Source organism: Vigna radiata, chromosome 5, assembly GCF_000741045.1.
Source record: "Vigna radiata var. radiata cultivar VC1973A chromosome 5, Vradiata_ver6, whole genome shotgun sequence".
Classification (NCBI taxonomy): Eukaryota; Viridiplantae; Streptophyta; class Magnoliopsida; order Fabales; family Fabaceae; genus Vigna; species Vigna radiata.
The window spans coordinates 31,611,437-31,630,639 of NC_028355.1; the positions used below are offsets into that span (position 1 = coordinate 31,611,437).

At 32.5% G+C, this 19,203-nt stretch overlaps 4 protein-coding genes across 6 annotated transcripts; 1 reads left to right on the top strand and 3 right to left on the bottom strand.

Annotated features, from left to right (window-relative positions):
* Positions 1-247: 247 nt before the first annotated feature.
* On the bottom strand, positions 248-1,938 carry LOC106760598 (protein JINGUBANG). Its single transcript, XM_014644018.2, has 2 exons — positions 1,261-1,938; positions 248-1,095 (listed from the first exon to the last, which is right to left on the bottom strand). Exons 1-2 carry the CDS (start codon positions 1,843-1,845, stop codon positions 358-360), a joined length of 1,323 nt encoding a protein of 440 aa, XP_014499504.2. The 5' UTR covers positions 1,846-1,938; the 3' UTR covers positions 248-357.
* A 3,374-nt stretch (positions 1,939-5,312) lies between these two features.
* Positions 5,313-7,975, bottom strand: LOC106761697 (putative ALA-interacting subunit 4). 3 transcript variants are annotated; one of them, XM_014645267.2, is made up of 8 exons: positions 7,699-7,975; positions 7,277-7,335; positions 7,116-7,190; positions 6,922-7,038; positions 6,691-6,761; positions 6,150-6,450; positions 5,763-6,052; positions 5,313-5,632 (listed from the first exon to the last, which is right to left on the bottom strand). In XM_014645267.2, exons 1-8 carry the CDS (start codon positions 7,751-7,753, stop codon positions 5,572-5,574), a joined length of 1,029 nt encoding a protein of 342 aa, XP_014500753.1. In that variant the 5' UTR covers positions 7,754-7,975; the 3' UTR covers positions 5,313-5,571. The 3 variants fall into 3 exon arrangements, with proteins under 3 accessions (XP_014500753.1, XP_022637148.1, XP_022637147.1); XM_022781427.1 differs by lacking the exon at positions 7,699-7,975 and having other exon boundaries at positions 6,691-6,768; positions 6,922-7,525; XM_022781426.1 differs by lacking the exon at positions 7,699-7,975 and having other exon boundaries at positions 6,691-6,780; positions 6,922-7,525.
* Positions 7,976-8,535: 560 nt separating this feature from the next.
* On the bottom strand, positions 8,536-13,786 carry LOC106760599 (tRNase Z TRZ3, mitochondrial). The gene is made up of 12 exons (XM_014644019.2): positions 13,459-13,786; positions 13,274-13,363; positions 13,127-13,171; positions 12,997-13,051; positions 12,768-12,811; positions 12,216-12,686; positions 11,779-12,044; positions 11,544-11,688; positions 11,400-11,450; positions 10,404-10,807; positions 9,674-10,328; positions 8,536-9,135 (listed from the first exon to the last, which is right to left on the bottom strand). Exons 1-12 carry the CDS (start codon positions 13,762-13,764, stop codon positions 8,818-8,820), a joined length of 2,850 nt encoding a protein of 949 aa, XP_014499505.1. The 5' UTR covers positions 13,765-13,786; the 3' UTR covers positions 8,536-8,817.
* Positions 13,787-15,978: 2,192 nt separating this feature from the next.
* Positions 15,979-17,577, top strand: LOC106761935 (photosynthetic NDH subunit of subcomplex B 3, chloroplastic). The gene is made up of 6 exons (XM_014645561.2): positions 15,979-16,440; positions 16,536-16,646; positions 16,777-16,833; positions 16,994-17,056; positions 17,138-17,200; positions 17,438-17,577. The coding sequence occupies exons 1-6, from the start codon at positions 16,213-16,215 to the stop codon at positions 17,528-17,530; spliced, it is 615 nt and encodes a 204-aa protein (XP_014501047.1). The 5' UTR covers positions 15,979-16,212; the 3' UTR covers positions 17,531-17,577.
* The last annotated feature ends 1,626 nt before the right edge of the window (positions 17,578-19,203 follow it).

Here is a 19,203-nt window from a genome sequence, read left to right on the forward strand (position 1 = left end):
GTTAGGGATACAACAAAAAGAAGTAAATGCTTCTGTTTATTCTTCTGAATGATGGGTTGTGAGGAATATTTTTGTTGAGAAAACACTAGTAAAATATATAAAAATGGCATGCAAAAAAGCATCACATTCGTGAAAGGAATTCCAACCCACCAAGGAATACATAAATTTTTTTTTCTTTAAAAATTTAAAAATAATATTGGCAGAGTAAGAGTAAGATATTGAATGTAAATTCTAATTATATATATGTTTGATTTTAAGATATTGAATAACCTAATGACTGTACAAAAGTTTGAAGAATGGAAAGAAAAAATAGTAGAAAGGTAAAAAAGAAAGAGAGTGAGGATATAGTAATATTGATCAAAGATGCTTGTAGAGTTCAAAATACTTGGTGGGAGCCCCGGGTGGCGATGAAGAGTGATTATTAAGAGTCTTATGAGTAACACGCCAGACCTTGAGGACCCCATCAAGGCTACCAGTGCAAATGGTGCAACTATCTTCGTTATCTTCCACGGATCTTCCTCCCATGAATGCTGTCACACACCTAATTGGTCCTCTGTGACCTACCAGAACTGCAAGACACGTGTGTTGCCCATCTGCTTCTCTTCCCCAAACCCTGCTCGTTGAGTCAGCTGACCCACTGACCACATATTTCGCCACACTGGCCAGACACATCACTGCATGTGTGTGCCCTTGGATCGACCCTCCGTATTGTAACTGTCCTGCAAACCAACCCTTTAGCCAGTAGTGTATGTAGCCATCAGTGCACCCACCATACAAAATTCCGGCATCTGGGGTTTGTGTTAGGGCCTTCACGGGTGAGTACTTGGCGTGCAAGGTTACCGTCAGAGAATGAGGCTGGTCATGGCTGCAAAAGTTTCTACGCCAAACTCTCACCGTGGCATCATCTGAGGCTGTGTATAGGACCCCATCATCAGCCACGATCATGGCGTTTATTGGTTCAGGATGGGCCTTTATCGTCTCTATGCACTTCAGGTCTGAGATTCGCCACACTTTCACCGTTTTGTCCAGTGAAGCAGTGTATAGAATGTCCTCCGCCGTGTTGATTGCCATTGACGTGATTATCCCCTTGTGCATCTGTTAAGTCGATCGATCACGTCAAAAGGTTTATCCTTTTGCAGGAAAAGATAATGATAAGAAATTGGTATGTAAATACTTGTGTTGTTACAGTTGAGGAGTGACTTATATTTAAACAGCATTTTTAATGTATACCAGAGTCAAACGTAGCAGATATATACTTACTGTCTTGTCTTTGCCGGCAATGTAGCTGCGGACATAGCCGAGTGCCTTAGGGATGGTAGCCAAGCGAACATGCTTGAGAACCTTATCCCAAGTTCTTCTCCAGACCCTTATCTTGCCATCAGCATAGGCTGCATAGACGGTGTCATTGGAGACTTCGAGAGCGACGACCCTGCAAGCCTTGGTCCGGAGTTGGCCACATTCGGTGAACTCAGGGAGCTTCCAAACTCTGAGAAAGTTGGAGTCAGAGCCAGTATAGACCAAGCCGTTTGAGGAGAAGGCGATGGAGAGGATCTGGCCATCGTTTCTGAGGACAGAAGAGGCACAGTGGTAAGTGGTTTGAGGGTCAGAATCAGAGAGTTTAGTAGGAGAAGGAGAAGAAGAAGGAGGAGAGAAGTGATGATGGGGATGAAGAGGAGAGTTTTGAAGGCTTCGAGAAAGAGTAGGGCAAGAGAGGCGTGGTGGGGAGTTAACAAAGTTTGAGAAAGGTGTTTCTTTTGTAGAATGGCTTCTGGAGAAAGCAAAGGATGCGTTTGGATGGGCTGAGTTGGAGTCATCCATTGGTCGATGAGGTAAATGATCGATCATTGATCTTCTCTTCCTCTCGATCGACCAAAAGAAAGATCGTGGTTATGAATTGTGAATCAAGTTGGTGTGGTGTCAAGACTTGGAAGGTGGTAGATGTTGGCTATTACTTCGTTTATTGCAATGGTTGAAAATCAAGATTTCACATTTACGCATTAAATATAACTCAGAAGCATTGGTACATTGGCAGGCCATGGACATATACTTTGTTAGATACTGCTTTACTTCAACTCTCAGCAACTTTTATGGATTTTTATCACGTCAAAAATGTGATCGAAGAATTTCAAATTAAAAAAGTTGAAACAAAGATATATTTACAAGAGAAAAACTAAAGTTTTTTTTTTTAATTTGAAATCGTTCAATTATATTTTGACACGTGTATAATGTTAAAATAGTATAAAAAATTGGTGTTAAAATATCATTTTCTCCATAAAAATGATATTTTAACACTAATTTTTTGACACCATTTTAATACTGTACACGTGTCAAGATGTGGTTGGACGATTTTAAATTAAAAAAGTTGAAGCAAAGACATATTTAGAAGAGAAAAACCAAAGTTTCTTTTTTAATTTGAAATCATCAAATCACGTGTACAATATTAAAATGATGTCAAAAAATTAATGTTAAAATATCATTTTCCATCCATGCATTACTAATTAATGGTTTTAGTCTCTTTGTCCATGTTAAAACAATGCTTAACCATTTTAAGATTATGACATGTGAAGCAGACTGGAGAGTGCGATGGGATGTTAAACAGATTTTCTTTATTTTGTTGGAATTTGAGGTACAAGCATGTGAATGTGATAAATGAAAGGTTTCGCACCTATTATATGCTTTTATTACAATCTATAAAGTTAATAATTAAAAAGGGTGTAGAAAAATTTACGATGGAATTTTATTTGAGAAACATCTATATTAACTTCTATAAATATCGTATTTGATATTTTTAAATAAGGAAATTTGATATTTCTTTTCTACTTTTTCATATTTTCCTCTAACAAATGATACGAGAGTTAGCTTTGATAGAGAGAGTTTGAGAGAAGAAAAAAAAATAGAGTTAGAGAGATCTCAAGGATATACTATCTTTCAATTTCCTCATAATAAAAAATAAATATGAAAAATGGTCTCTCTTTACAAAAGTGTTTTCCAACAATTTTCAAGATGCTTGAGAGATTATATAAAAAGACTATGAGAAATTATAATATGAAAAAAAAATGTTTTTTTTACTCCTTCAAATTAAAGTTTTTATCTCTAATAATATTTTTTTTCAATTATTAACAAAAACTCATTAAATCACTTTGAAATTTTCTTACTTCACAATTAAAATTAAAATCTTTTGAATTCAAATGATTGTTATCTTTAACATTGTACTAACTAATTACGGTGTAAAAGTCTTCTATTTAATTAAGAGATAAATGACATAAATAAATTATTTCATAAGTTAAAAAAATTACACGAGAATCAATGTTAGAAACTTAACACTATAAACGGTAAAAATAACATAAAAAATAAAAGAAAACTTAAAAAAGAACTTCCTTATGTCTCTTTATATATAAATTGAATTTTATTTTTAACTTTTCTATTATAATATTATTTTTAATAATATAATCTTCATCAATTATCTTTTAAATAATTCAATATCTTTAAGATATAATTGATGGTGGTTATATTTTGACATTTTTTTTATATAATTAAATAAAATAATTATTTAAAAATATCAAATTAAATATCTAAAAATATATTTGTCTCTTTTATCATAAATATTTTTGCATTATCAAAACATTTTTTTGGAAAAAGATAGAGAAAATAATAGAATCTAATTTTTGTTACTTGTTTTCTCTTTTTACATTAGCTAATTTCAGTTTGACTCTGTTTAATTTTTTCACTTTTTCATGATTTTGATTATTTGTTATTTTTGACTATATCTTGAAGGTGTCATGAACCTTTAATTAATTTATTTCCACATTTATATAAATCATCTATAAATATTTGATTGTATTTGATATTTTATGTAAGGAAACTCAAGTTTTTTATACCTTCTTCCTCAAAGGTATGTATGGAAGAATATAGGTGATTTGAAGGAAATTAAGAGAGAAGGACATATGCTTTTTCTACTCCAAGATTTTTGGTGAGTCATCTCATCTATGACATTAATTAGATGTTGTATTGTAGGAATTCCTTGAAGCTGCCATCATAAAATGACTCACCAAACCCTCTGGAATTTGACATCATAATTCTCACTTAAATTTGGTTAGGCAATTGCTGAGGAAAAGAAGAAATAAATTTGCAGAAACACAAATAGATGGCAGTGGTTACAGAAAAATTCACCAACTGTCACTGACATCATATTCACCACAACACAGAGTATCTATCATCATTAGCCTCCAACTTTAACCAGCTAGCTGTGCCTTAGTATTCATCATCAAACATGTTTTCATTTTCTCTGTCGTGCTATTTTTAGCTGCCACTCCATCTACCTTTTTTCTTGTAACTTTGGAAATGGAAGTGTTAGTCAGGTGAGTTTCTTTTATGAATTGGGTCCGTAGATCTTTAGCCCAATGGTCTAAAATTGTTTTTTTTTTCAGTTACAAATTATTTATTTATTTATTTTTTAAATATAGCTTTATAAATTTAGACCTTCTCATGAATAATTTAAGGCATTGTTAAAGAACTAATCTGTCACGAGATAATATTATTATATTTATAAGGGTTAAATATGATTTTAGTTTCTATACTTTGAGCCGATTTTGGTTTTAGTCCATTTTCAAACTATTATACAATTTAGTCTTTAACTTTAGAAAACTCTGGTCTTAGTCTTTTTTATCAATTTTTTTTAACTTTATTTATTGTTTCAAGCACGTTTCTTAGTTAACATTAAAGCAAAAATGTGTTAAACAGTGTAAACAATCCAAATGCTATAATGAAACGTGTTTGAAACAGTTAAAAAAAATTAGTAAAAAAGATTAAAACCAGAGTTTTCTAAAATTGAAGAACTAAATTGTAAGATAGTTTGAAAATAGATTAAAACCAAAATCGCCCCAAAGTATAGGGACTAAAAACATATTTAACCCTATTTATAAACATTTTTAAAATTAAAAAACTAAATTGAACCAATAATTTGAAAAAAAAAAGATTAATTTCAATTTTCAATTAAAATTAAAGAAAAAAAAACATATTTAAATCAAATTAAAATACTTATTTTCGCATATTTAATCCATATTGAATAGAATAAACATTCAAACTAATTCACTGATTATTTAATTCTGATAACTGTCCTTCTGTTAACTCATTACATATACAAAACATAATGAATGTTTTACAAACGGATAATGATATTTAGACAACATTTTTTTGAGAACATTTGAATATTGATTACGTGTCAATTTGTGATTGGTCAAAAATTACTCCATAATATGATTATTATTATTGATCGTGGAGTAATTGACACATAATCAATATTTAGATGTTTGTCAAAAAAATGTTCTCTAAATATCATTATCCTTTACAAAAACTTAAGCTTAGTCCTTTATTTATAAAAAGTAAACCTAGTATTAAGGCCCGTGCTTACCTCGTTACTAAAATCTAGAGTACCTGTAACCCTGTTTTCCAACAGAAGTATGAACAGAGCCAAAATATAAAACAAAGAGAAACGTTTGTTTATATACACTGAGTTTCTAGTTGGTAAAGTAACCAAGACCAAACAAAGAGTGAAAGATGAATCATGGCTTGTCATTTGATCATACCCCCTGGATTTTTGTTCCAAGACAAATAAGATGGATCCCCAAGAGGCCTGCAATTAACATCACCAAAAATTTCAGTTTGAAATTACAAGTTTGTGGTGTAATGGGAAATTGCTTCTGCAAAATCATGATCTTTGCACATAACTGAAAAAAGGGTAGATCCATATGATATGATATTACCTTGGCTTGATGACATAGAGAAGTATGAAGGCTATAGTGAAGAACAAGGAGAGACTACCAATGAAAAGGTATGCTGTCCCTACAAAGGGATTTCTTCCTCCCATAAGAGTTGTGGTTGAGAGAACCAGCTTCTTTGTCCCTCCAAACATGTATGTGTTATAGTTGTTTTCTATGACTATTTCTATCTCATCCTTCGCTTCAAGATCAACCTCTATCTTTCCATAGAGTTTTCTGAATGTGGGTAGCGCAGCCGTTCGCATCCAAACTATGAGATCCTCTTGCTGCCTCAACTATGCATGCATGCCATAACACAACACACAGGTTAAAGAAAAGACAAAATGCAAAGCAAGGTAACAATAGTTAAAAGGAATAAATATATGCGTTTACGGGTAGACTCTCATTGAGGTGTCCACCTCCAATCAAATCTCTCCTCTGAAAGTTTTTTGGATAAACATCAGAGCCAAATCTGAACCTTCGGTCACTCCCCCATGCAATGTCCTCTCTGTTCACCGTCAAGTTCTTGTTTTTGGATACAAATTTGTATGTGTCATTGAAGATGCTCCATGCAATGAGGCCGCAGGGAACAATTGGCTGTTTTTCCTTCGTCATGTCTTCAGGATAACAATTTAACGTTTCCCCTTCTTCTGCCTTGCTCCACAGTTGCTTGTCGTTTCTACTCTTCATATATCTTCAACAACAACCCAAAAACCATGTTATCTTAATGAATACCTCTTTCTGTCTTGAGAAAAAAAAGAAAGAAAAACTAATGGATAGAGAACATGTTGTTAATAGCTTTCCATGCTAAGAGTTCTTGCTAATTTGAACAGTCACTGATACGATTTTCTAGCAGTATCAATTATGCCGAAATATGGCCTTATATGAATTTTGTATGCGGAAGATGAATCTTCTGCAAAATGTAGATATAAACCTGCGATGGTTCTGATAGTAATTGTCGAGTTGATAATAGATATAAACAGGAGCTTCCATTCTATGCTCAACCTGTAAACTTGGAACAAAACTGTTTTCAAACAAGTATCAAACGAGGAAATGTAATTAAGAAAATGGTGAAGGAAAAGAAAAATGTCTCTGGTGCCAAATAGGTTGGAGAAATTTGTTTAACAAAATTGAGCATATTTTATTACAGAGGAAGTGTACTCACAGTCCATTTGGTGACGCAGGTCTTGTTGGTGGTATGGCTTTGAATATATGCCATTGCATCGTTGGCATGTGAGCTAGGAAGGCAACTCTCATCATATTGTATTACAATTTCCTCCACCTGCATGCATCAGCATTTCTTCATTTATCAATCCATTTCACGCTATGTAAGTATGTTATATGTATACGAGATGTTACACTCTCTGATGAAAACACGGTAGCAAGACCAATAGGGATGAATATGACTCCAACGGCAAAAAGTGTGGTAATAACCTGAGAAAGCAAAGATAAAATCACCCATCAATTGTTAGAAGAACATTTGCAAAAACAGTGAGACAAGTTTGCGTTGAACGCCGTACCCATCCCGGTGTTAAAATTGGTTTCCATTCTGGAAGTTCTTGCTGTGAGAATTCCGTATCTACAAGAAAACAAAACTAAGATCATATTATGAGCGATAATAAATGCAAACACAACTTTGTCCATGAAATTGCCAGATCAAGACCTCCATATTTTGGTGGAAACTTAGCATTTGAGCAATTGGCCTTACAATTTACAAATAACTGAACAAAGCATTGAAAAATGTTTCAAACTTCAAACAAACCATCGTAACAAAGGCATGGGCAGTTTAATGAGAGTAAAAAATGGTTACTTTTTGTATTTGTTGAATGTACTATTGTTTGAAGCTGCCCGTGAAATTTACATAGACTTGTTGGTTAACACGGAATATAAAGAAATTAAAAGTGGCATTTATATATGTAACCGAAAGCAAGTACGAACACACATATGGGTTTCTTGGAAGATCTGTGGGAAGTGGTATCGTCGTTTTCATCTGCCATATCCCTGGTTGTTGAGACGAACTAAACGAGGGGATGGGAAAAAAATTACAGCGAGAGAGACAGAGACAAAAACAGTAACTGTAATGTAGTTGTGGTTAAGGTTTGGAGAGAAAGCGGTTGGAGCGGACCACAGAATCAGATTAATGTTGTTGATTGGGACCATTTCACCGCCGTAACTACCGTCAGCCCCGCCTTATTCGTCTACTCAAAATGAAACTCATCTTCCACTTTCACCGTACTATAATAAGACAGGAAAAAAATTGTTTAACAACCACTTTTTTTCTTTTTTCACGAACAGTTAATTATTTGACAATATTTTTTTAATAATAAAATGTTTAACTAAAACGTAAATTGAATTATTTAATAAAAATTATTAACATATCAAAACCCTACTGGATAAAGGATGGGGTACTTTTTTTACTAGTAATAAAAAAGATTATGGAATATAATTTTTTAAAACTTTTTACTCAATTGATATCATCATTAATTATCCATTATTTTTAGAGTTTTAAACTTTCATGTTATATACTTCTCTCGATATTCAAAAAAGAAATATGGGGATAAATAATTTTTTTTTTACAATAAGGATTTAACTGTTTGAAAACCGTTTTTTGTATGAGAATACATACTAACTAAAACTTTAATTCTAATAATTTTTTTTTTCAATTTAATTTTGAGAGTGAGTGTTTATTTTACATGGACGTATCTGTTAATGGTGTAAACAATATACAAAAAAGGTAATAAAATGAATAAATAAATATAAAAAATAATCAAGCTAAACATGTGCGAGAGACGGGACAAGATGACTTTGTTTTTGCCAGAACTAAAGAGGAACAAATTTTGTTAAATACAAATGAACTTCCACAAATAATTTTGTCAATGGCACATGCCTGAACAAAATATCAGAAGGCATTCAGACCGTACTCCCTAAACAAAATTAAGTTGGGGGAACTGCAGGGGCAATCCAACCACAAACGCTACCATATTATTGTACGGCCTGTCATATGGGTATAATCATAATTATAAATATTAAAAAATAATACAACAATGAATGGGTCATTTTGTCAAGAACCAGAAGTCAAAGCCTCAACTACATCATCAGACTCGTCAACCGACATTTCATTTCTGAAAAGCAATTTCAAATATGGAAGAACCTTGGGAAGCACGGACAAATCAGCTGCATTGACACTCATCATGTCAAATGCAATACATGTTCTATGCATGTGTGCTTCATCGAACACTGGAATTTTAGGATATCTTTGGCTGAAATGAGTCAGTATGGTTCGATATGCATTAGCAGACTGTCCCATTTCTATGGCTTCGTTTGTGGTGCTGTGATTTCTTGCTATAGCCTCATCTACCATAGCATCCTCAAAAGTTGCCTGCAATTAAAATACCAAAGTTAACCGCTGCCTCACTGGTGATTGCATTAAGAAAAGCCATGTTGAAGGAAATACATTAACGTCGACGATAATATATATTATTAGGATTAAAGAATTCATTGGAGAAAGAATTAAAGTAAAAATATCATTTATCACTTTCATATATAAAAGATCTAAGAAACATGTAATTTTTCGATCCAAAAAACAACTACGTAACCAAACGCAAAAGAATAAACAAGGATACAAATTCTACTGTAAGAATTAAATGAGAAAAGCGGTTGGTTTGGCAAAGATTTACCAAAGGGCCAAAAACTTCTAGATTTATGGCTTGTTGTGTTTACCATTGTTGGATCAGAAATATGACTAGGATCGCTAATGTTTGAAATCGACTATAATCACCTTAGCTTTAACAAGGGAATAGTAGAACCCTTAAGACAGCATACTTCCTAAAGTGATCTCATTCCTCATCCTTTTATGATAATTCCAGCAAATGCTAAATAACCGTCAAAAGCTAAAACAAGATCAAGCAATTACTTGCCTCGTGTATAAGAACTGTTGCACCACGAGACGCTTCTATTAGCTCTGGGCAGGGCCTCGTGTCACCAGAATATACAATCTTCCAGCCAGGTATCACTTTTCCAACACTATTTGTCTTCTCTTCTGCTTTTAAAACAACACCAAATGCCTGAGGGCAATGTACAACGGGGAAACTAATCAAGGCCTTCAGACCAGCTTCCTGGATTACCTCCTTAAATTTCTTTAGGATAGGAGAAACTACATCTTTGTCAACAGGACTTCCTGGTCTTCTGAAAAAGCTTTGCATACGAGATCCTCTGGCAAACAAAGTTGAATCAACTTTTGATGCAATAAGGTCCCCATTGTTGTTGTTCAGAGTCTGAGAATTAACTGAATTTCCTTGGAAATCATCCTCAAAAGCATCCAATGAAGCTTCTGTAGTGTGCTTGCAGTCAAGAAACAGCAAATCTAAATCTTCAAGTCTTTGGTATGCATCTAAATATCTCTTAAGCTGTCTAGGTCCGACAACAATAACTGGTTCATGAGGTACCCCCTTCAGCAAATCACGGCGCAGAGCAAGAATCCTAGCCAAGCCTGTATGGTGATCAGCATGAATATGGGAGATCCAAATACACTTTAAAGTTCTCACGGCATCATCAGCACCAGTAACACCATATCTGTTTCCAAGGGATACATCAACCAATAGTTCATATTAAAAGATGAATTAATGTTAATTATATGAATAGACTTACCTTCTTTTAAGTTGTCCCAAGGTTCCTTCACCGCAATCCATGAGCAAACCTCCTCTCGAAAAAAGATTTATATATATTGAGCTAACATTTCGGTATTTTGATGGCTGGGATGAACCAGTTCCTAGAAGAACTATCTCCAAGTCATCTCTCCTTATATTTTCCAGACAAGCAGGAATACTATTTGCACATAGCCATGGTTCTTCAATCATCATGTTATGATCCACCACAGGAGTTAAGTCGTCCTTTGTCTGACTACATTCTTGCCAGAGTTGACTCACATGATTAGCTGCTTCTGAAACCTCTGGAATCTCTGACAGTAAATCACCAATGATTTCTGAGGAAGACACCGTAGTAGGAATACAAGATCTATCCAACCCAAGATGAGCATACGGACGCAAAGTAAACTGTACAGCAGAGTGGTACATCTATCAATATATAAACTTGGCAAAAGGAATAAACAGAGATCAATTAATTGAAACTATAGTCCTAACGTGACAACTGCTGACAAATGTATCTGGGGGATAATTGGTGCAGCACTATCAAGGAAAAGATGATAAGAAATCTCCTAAAGTGATTTGGTCATGTCAGAAGATTAAGAGAAGCTCCATTTAGGCAAAGTAGGTCAATTCAAAGATAACAATTAAAAAAGATCGGTGAGAGTCTTCAAAAGAAACATGCTTAAATGATTACACATGGAAAATTGGAGTCTTAAGAACTTGCTTCAATATATTTGTTTTAAAAATTCGTGATCAGGTCCATGATGAAAAAAAAAGAATACAAAAAAGTCTCCACTAGGACTTAAAAAGAAGAATATCACTCTTATGTTCTTTCTAAGTGATGAATACAAAAAAGTTGGACTACCAGAAATGTTTATTTAGAAAGTTATTTGAGACTGTAAATTAATTAGCTTATCAGACTCCAAAGGCTTTATTTTTTACTTCTTTGAGAACAAATAAGTTAACGGACAGGTGGCCAGACCACATCAATGTTTCATACCTTAAGAAGATTTTCAGCAGAAATTACATCAGAAAGATCTGAAAAAGAAAACTGCAATGGAATCAAATCAAACAATTTAGTTAGAATGGTTTATGTCTTAATTGCCTTTGCCAATCAAATTTCATCTTGTATCATGAGACAAACCTCACTTAAAGCAAGAGAGCCGAATTTTGAGCTATTATTAGGAACGGACCCACATCCTGGAGCTGGAAAGAACTGAGGACACAAGTAATTAAGTCGTGTCGCAATTCTTGCACTAGCTTTCAAAATAGGAATCTCTACATTCTTCCTGCAAAGAGAACGAGCAATCATGTTTAATCAGTGATAATGCAGGCAGGAGAACCAGAAAAGAGACTCTCCAGAAAGACAAGCATCTTACTTTTCATGTCCAGCCATGATATGTTGTGCAGAACTGAATTTGTTCATCCATTTTTGGTAATTTGAACAACTCACAACAGATGCCGGAGTTAGATGAATTACACAATTGACAATCTTACTAGCCTGTGCTAGGTTGTCTGTTTGATCACCATAACTAGAAAGTGATTGTTCAGACAATAATGCTTCCAAATGGGATTCTGTTGGGCAATCAACAAGAAGTACTACGGGACCAGGAACAGAAGGACCCAGGACATCACTTGGATGAACCTATTATAGGTTGTAAAAGAAAAGAAGTTACTTTACAACGTACGGAAGCCCAACATCAAATTAAAAAAGCATTTCTTGAACAGATTGAAAGCTGTGTCTCAAATTCTAATTAATTTTCTAAATGTGCTTATACTCTGCTTTAGGTAAATAATGTGGAGTTTTGAGACTAACCATGATATTCTGGTGATCAGATTTCACCGAGTTTCCAAGTTGCAGTTCCCGATACTTGGGCCCAGGTTTAAGCCCAAGAGCCTTAGCTTTCTCTGGATCAAACTTTCCCTTGATTTCAGGAAGTTCACAAACGTATACCACAGACATATCACCAGGTTTTGAAGCAGGTAATTTTCTGCCATTGGGTGAATCAAGGGTATCTGGACTATGGTCCATCCTCTTCTCTGAAGAGCTTTCAGAAGTTGTCAGACCTTCAACGAAATTTGGTTGTAGGATTATGGCTGATATTTTGACCACCTCATCATTAATAAGAACAATGGGGTCCAAAAGCTTGCTTTGACGTGTCACAGTGGATCCATCGGTGTTGAAGATAGGCCCAAAGCTCTTTGTGTGAACCATGGCAGCACTGGGAATAAAAGATCTCATGGCATCTACTAAATACTTAAGGTCTGAAGGCCCCCATATATTAAGCTACAAATTGAAAGAAACTATTTATCATAAGAAATATATATGAAGAGAATGGAAGATCAAACGAAGCTAAATGCTACTTACGGACATCCCTTCTTCTCCCATGCCGGCCAAAGTAAGCAGTAAACCTGTGAGTGGAAAAAAAAAAAAAAAAACCCTCTAGTTGAATCACCAATCTTACCAGTAAAGAAGAAGCAATTTGCACGTCAAAGAAAACACTACATTATTAAAGAGAAAAAAAAAAGACGTGATATGCAATACACAACACGGATCGTGACTAAAACCGTAAGGTTATCGACAGTCCAATACACACCTGGAAGGCCACCGGCAGTCTCAGAACAGACGCGAGAAAGAAATATGTGATCTATCTGAAGAAAGATGAACAACAGTAAGAGAAGGAACAAACTATATTTTTACGAGATGAAGCTAAAGATATAGGATACCTTTGATAACTTAATTTTATGCTCTGTGCAAAACCTTTGCAATCCCTGAATAGAAGATGGAATGTAAAACATAAGCCTCGACGCAGAGATAGAAAAGCAGATAATAATATGAAGCTGAAGAAAAGAGGAGCTATGGTTTGGAGTTACCTCTCCAGCATTGAATATAAACCTTTGATTGTCGAAGAAAAGCAGGACTGAAGGAGACGTATCCTGAGTATCCATTCCAGTTCCCAGTATCTGTGATTGAAAACAGAGGAAAGCAAAATTGTAATTAGGCAAAATAAGTAACCGTTTTGGGAGAGGAAAGAAAATTTAGAGAGGAAGTGTGATACCTGAACATATGAGATGGTATTGATAGGGTTGAGCTTGCGAACTTTGAGTTGGAGGTTCTTCCTGGGGGCGTCGCCACTGTCTCTGCCCTCGGCCCTTCTCTTGTTGAAGCTGGATTCGTTCACTTCCATTGGTGTCGGCGTTGTGCTTTTCCTGCGGAGAGGAGGGATGGTACGGTGTCGTTTGGAGGAGCCGATGACGGTTAGGAGGGAACGGAATTGGACATTGAAGGGTTTGGAGAGAAAAAGGGGAGAGGAAGAATGACGGGGGAGAAGAAGAACGTTTCGAAACTTTGAAAGTTGGGCCATTTATCTGAAGAGGGTTTTAGACTTAGCCCTGATAAAACCCCCACTCCCACGCCACCTCTCCTTCATTTTCCCTTTTTTCTTTCTTTTATTATTATGATAAAAAAAATTATTATAATTATATATAAAACAATTCTATAAATTAAATTAATTTAATGCTGTTTTCTAAATTTAATATTTTTGATTATAAACTATCTACAAAATAAATAAAAATTATTTATAATTAATTTCATAATTATATTATTTTTTATTATCGTTAATAAAAATAATACACATATATTTTCACTAGTTAAAATGAAATATATAAAATGTATTGAAAAGTAATTTTTTATTATAAATAATTATTGAGTTTGAAAAAAAAAAAGCGGTTACTAAAAAATAACACCGAAGAAAATTGAGAACACCAAAAAATAAACTATCATAAATATATTAATAGATATAGATTATATGTTTTTTAGGCCACTGTTTAAGTTAATTTTTATTAGAAGACTCATTTTTTTACTATGAAGAGTTGTTACTACTTAATTTTTAAGTTATGTATATATCTCATGATTCTACTCATAATTTTTTTTAAATTATTGATCATCCTTTTTTTTATTAGTATTAAAATTTTAAGATGGGAAAATCAGATGACACAGTTCAAGTTAAATAAAATATTCAACTGTCAATAAATGATTTTTTAAACACAAGACTTGTTCTATATCATTCTGTGTCTTGCTTTACTCAGTCAACCTCTCATATATGAATTAGATGACACTCACAGATTTATTCAACTAAGATTTTAAATTATGTAGAAAAATTTTAATGTTTAATAAAGTCTGTTAAACAAAAATCAGTAAGTAAATTGAAAATTTAAAATATTAGAATATATTGAATTCAAAATCATATAAACTTCTTAAATATATTTTTATATTTTTATTTATAGCAAAGATATCTTCAAAACGGAAAAATTTCTTAAAAATTAACTCAAATATAAAATATCCTAAGTAAATATTAGCAATCTTCTTTCTTATCTAATAATGGCTTGTTTTAAAATATCTTTAATAGGTTATAACAATATTTGATTAAAAAAACATGAATTTTCAAGAATTCAAAAATACTATTAAAATGAATAAAATAATTAAATGTAAATAATTCAAGACTATTTTGATATTTTCTATTTCTATATCCCAATAATTTTCTTTTGAGAAATTAAACAAAATTGATTGAATCTCAAAATTATACTTAAAAAAATTTGTAACTAAATAATAATCTTTAATATAATTTTTTAGTTTTATGGAATTTTCACCTTTTTATAAAATATTTTACAAATAAAATCTAAATACTTATTTTTTTAAAATTATCTAATATAAAATGTTAATTCACTAACAAAAATAAGGATTATAACTTATGATATTTTAGACTTTTAATGTTTTTTAAAACTTTGATGTCGTAACAAATGATGTCAAATTGACATATGTCACAGAAATAATAAACATTAATTTGTGGGGTTTTTTTTTAAAAAAAAATTATAATATTTTTCTTCACTAAATTCATGAAAAATTAATATACAATATAAAATACATCCACAAAAAAATTTAGAATTTTTTAAATACTTTATACATCTCAAATAAGTTATAAAATATGAAAAAATTAATAAAAGAAAGCTACGAAAATAAAATAAAAAAATACCTTAATTTTATCGTGATAACAAACAAATTTGACTCAGTATTTCTTAATTATCTCAAACTTTTAAGCTAAAATTCCCTAATTTTAAACTTTGGTTTACCAAAATTACGGAGAAAGATAGCTGAATCCAAATTTTCCTTAAATGCAACAAAAGGATAACATTATTTTCCACAATAAATTAGTGACAAACAAAAGAAAAAAAAAAAGAAAAAACAAAAACTGATTAAATCTACCTCCATAGTAAACTTCAATGTACATGAAAAAACCAATTCTACATCATATCACTAACTTTGATATATTAACAATTTCTTTTAATAACTTTTTAATAATAAAATATGTATTATTATTTTATTAGTTTTTATATTTAAAACCGATCCATCATAAACTATTATATAAACAAATTTAAAAAAATTGTAAAAAAAAAACTTGATAAAAAGAACATTTTGTAATGAAAAAGAACAAACTAAAGATCTATCCACAGAGAGTGTTTGTTTTGTGCTTTTAGTTGGTATTTAAAATGTACAACTCAACTCAAAAAAAGGTCTATCCAAATTTCTCATTCAATCCACAAAGCCGAACTCAACCTCAACCATTGTTTGCCCTCTCACCTTATCCATTTATTAATTCATTTTTCTTTCACAGTACTGCGAAAATGTTCCATTGCTATTGTAACTAAGAAACTCTATCAGATAAGATCATCACAGAAACAACCATTCTACTACACTCAAATCCCCTGCAAGCAAAATATCCTCAGTTCAACAAACCACACACAAAATATCACAGATGTCACTCCTCCAACTCCAATTCACTTCTCAAGCATTCCCTCCTTCTTCCCACAACTTCAGGCCCAACAACATACCTCTTTATGCCTCTAAGCGTGTTTCCTTTGTAAGAACCAAAATCAGAGCTGTCAGCACAGTCCCTGAGAAGGACTCAGATTCAGACACCGACACAGTATTAGACATCGAAGACCCCAACAAGCCACCTTATGTTGGCTTTGTATTTGTTAGTGTAAGTACTTCCACAACTTCCATCATGCTACATTCATTTTTCTAAATTAATCTCACTCATCATTTTGGTGCTCTCTTCTGCCTTGGTTTGGCTAGTCTGTGCTACTGCCAGATGGAACACCAGACGTGCACTTTCGTTCTGCTTGTGGCGGCCAGAAGCTCAGGAAGATAATGATGGATTCTAACATTGAGCTCTATGGACCCTATGTAACAACCTCAGCAACTTCAAACAAAACACTTTCTTTTATCAAACAGTTGCATGTTAACAACGTTCCTGTTTTCCAGCTTATAAAACAAACTTTGTTTGCTCTTTGTAATAGTTTGTTACCTTTTCCAGGCCAGAGCTCTGTTAAATTGTGCAGGAGGTGGAACTTGTGGCACATGTATGGTGGAGGTGAGCTATATAATGATAACTTTTAAGTAGTGTTTCGTAGGGCCATCCTTTTAAACTCTTCTATTCTCATATTCATTAAGATTTCCAGATTCTTAAGAAATATAATTCCTAACAATGAAAATGATCAAACTTACCTTTTATTCTACTTTGCACTTGTTAGGTTCTTGAAGGTCAGGAGCTTCTAAACCCTCGCACTGATAAAGAGAAAAAGTTACTGAAGAAGGTAATTCAGATTGAAAATTTGTTTATGGCATTTATAAGAAGAAAGTTAAGGTTGTCATGTGGTTCTTTCTCCTTTTACCAGAAACCAAAGAACTGGAGATTAGCATGTCAAACAGTTGTTGGTGAACCAGATACGAGAGGAGCGGTTCGTCATTTATGTTATACTGTTACTTCTTTATCCAATCATAATTTATTTTTATATATAAGTAAAACATTAATTTATATATCTAAAGAGCGGATTAACAATGTGTCAAATTAATTTTTTTTATGCATTCTCCTTTATATTTAATATATATTAAAAAAATTATAAATGATCATGTAAATGTGGATTTTTTATATTTAATATTTTATTATATTTTTAATTAGTTTTGATTTGATGCAGCTTGTGATTCAACAACTTCCAGAGTGGAAAGGGCATGAATGGAGATACACAAAGCGTGGGGAGCCCAGCTGGGATTCAGAAGAGTCTCTGTGAAGCCCAAAACCATATAATAATAATATAAATTCAATTCTTCCTAGTTATATATGCCCTGCATTTTACTTTTGCTTTATCTTATTTTTTCAAATAATCAACAAAATCTTGAAAACCTGCAATTACCACCTCTAAATATTTTTTTTACAATAATAACATGATAATTAAAACTTCAATTTTTGTTTTAATTACCATTTTAAAATTTAATTCATAAAATAATGATTATAGTTTTTTATTCATAAATATTATTTTAAATATAAATCATTTTTAGTTTATAAATTAATATTTAAATTTTACAATAGAACGTGAGAGCAGTTTTCCTCTTCTTAGGAATTGAACGTGAGAGCAGCAAATTGCTTTTATGTGGATTGCAACGAAAATGAAAGGCTTTGCGAAGACGCTCCAACTAGTTCAAATAATGTTAATCGTGCTAAATGGGCGTTTATACGACAATTTTTGTAATAAAAGTAGAAAAATCATTGTTATTTCATACACCTAATTTTTTCATCACTGTATCATTGTTTATATGATGATTTTATATTTATATTTTTTATATAGATATAAAGGTATCTCATAGTATCATTATTTATAGGAAAAAATCTTTTTAACAATTTTTTTTGACAATCCATACATGACAGTTTGTGATTGGTTCATTTTAAATATTTTTTTAGAATAAATTCAAACAGATCAATAAAATAATGACACGTGTCCTGTTATCAAAAAGTTGTTAAAATATCACTGTCCTTATTTATAAAGTTCTATAAAACTAAGGAGATGTCTTCATATTATCTTTACTTAAACATAAAATTTAAACTTTTTTAATAGATGATGATATATTAATAATTTTTTCTAATAATAAATTAGGTATTACTATTTTATTCGTCATTATATTTAAAACAAATTAACCTATAGTATAAATAATTGTAAAAAAATTGTAAAAAAAAAAATTGTTAAAAAAAGAATTTTCCTTTTTTAATACAGTTCCTCAAAATAAACATTACTATGAAATGAAGATGACTCTTCATTGATATATAATTTTTGATGTAGAAGACTTCCCAGAACATGTGGTTCCCTAAAAAGTACATTTGTTCTGCATCATTAAACAGGTAGAGACCTACTGCATATTGGAATTACAGGTTGGAGGAGTGCAATGGTGAAACTGTTGAACACATAAAAGTACTACTACAACTTTTTGCCATCCCGGCCCTCCCTCTACCAAAATGTTTTCTCATTGGTGTCACTTGTTCTTACTTCCTTGTCTTCTATTGCTTGGATTCCTTTCATTCTAACCTTTTTAAATGTAATAATTCCGCTGGTCCCCATTCACACCAACACCTATTGCCCACCACCCATATGCCCTTTTTCCATCTCCATCCTAAATTTGCAGCACTATCAACAGATTCTCCCATTTTCATCTCACATTTTTTTACCCTGCATGATAAAAGCCTAAAAGACAAACCTTTCAGTTCCACTTTCTGCTACATTGTAGTCAACCACAAGTTACACCATTGATCATTAATAGTATAAGATGTTTCTCTTTTGCATCTGCTTTATTTATCGTTGCTCACTTTCATTTATCAAACGCTCACTAAACTTCTGCCTCACCGGTTGATGTTAATGATGATGGCACACTATGCTAGTTAGTTCTCCTGGTTTAAAACTAAAAATTAAGCTGT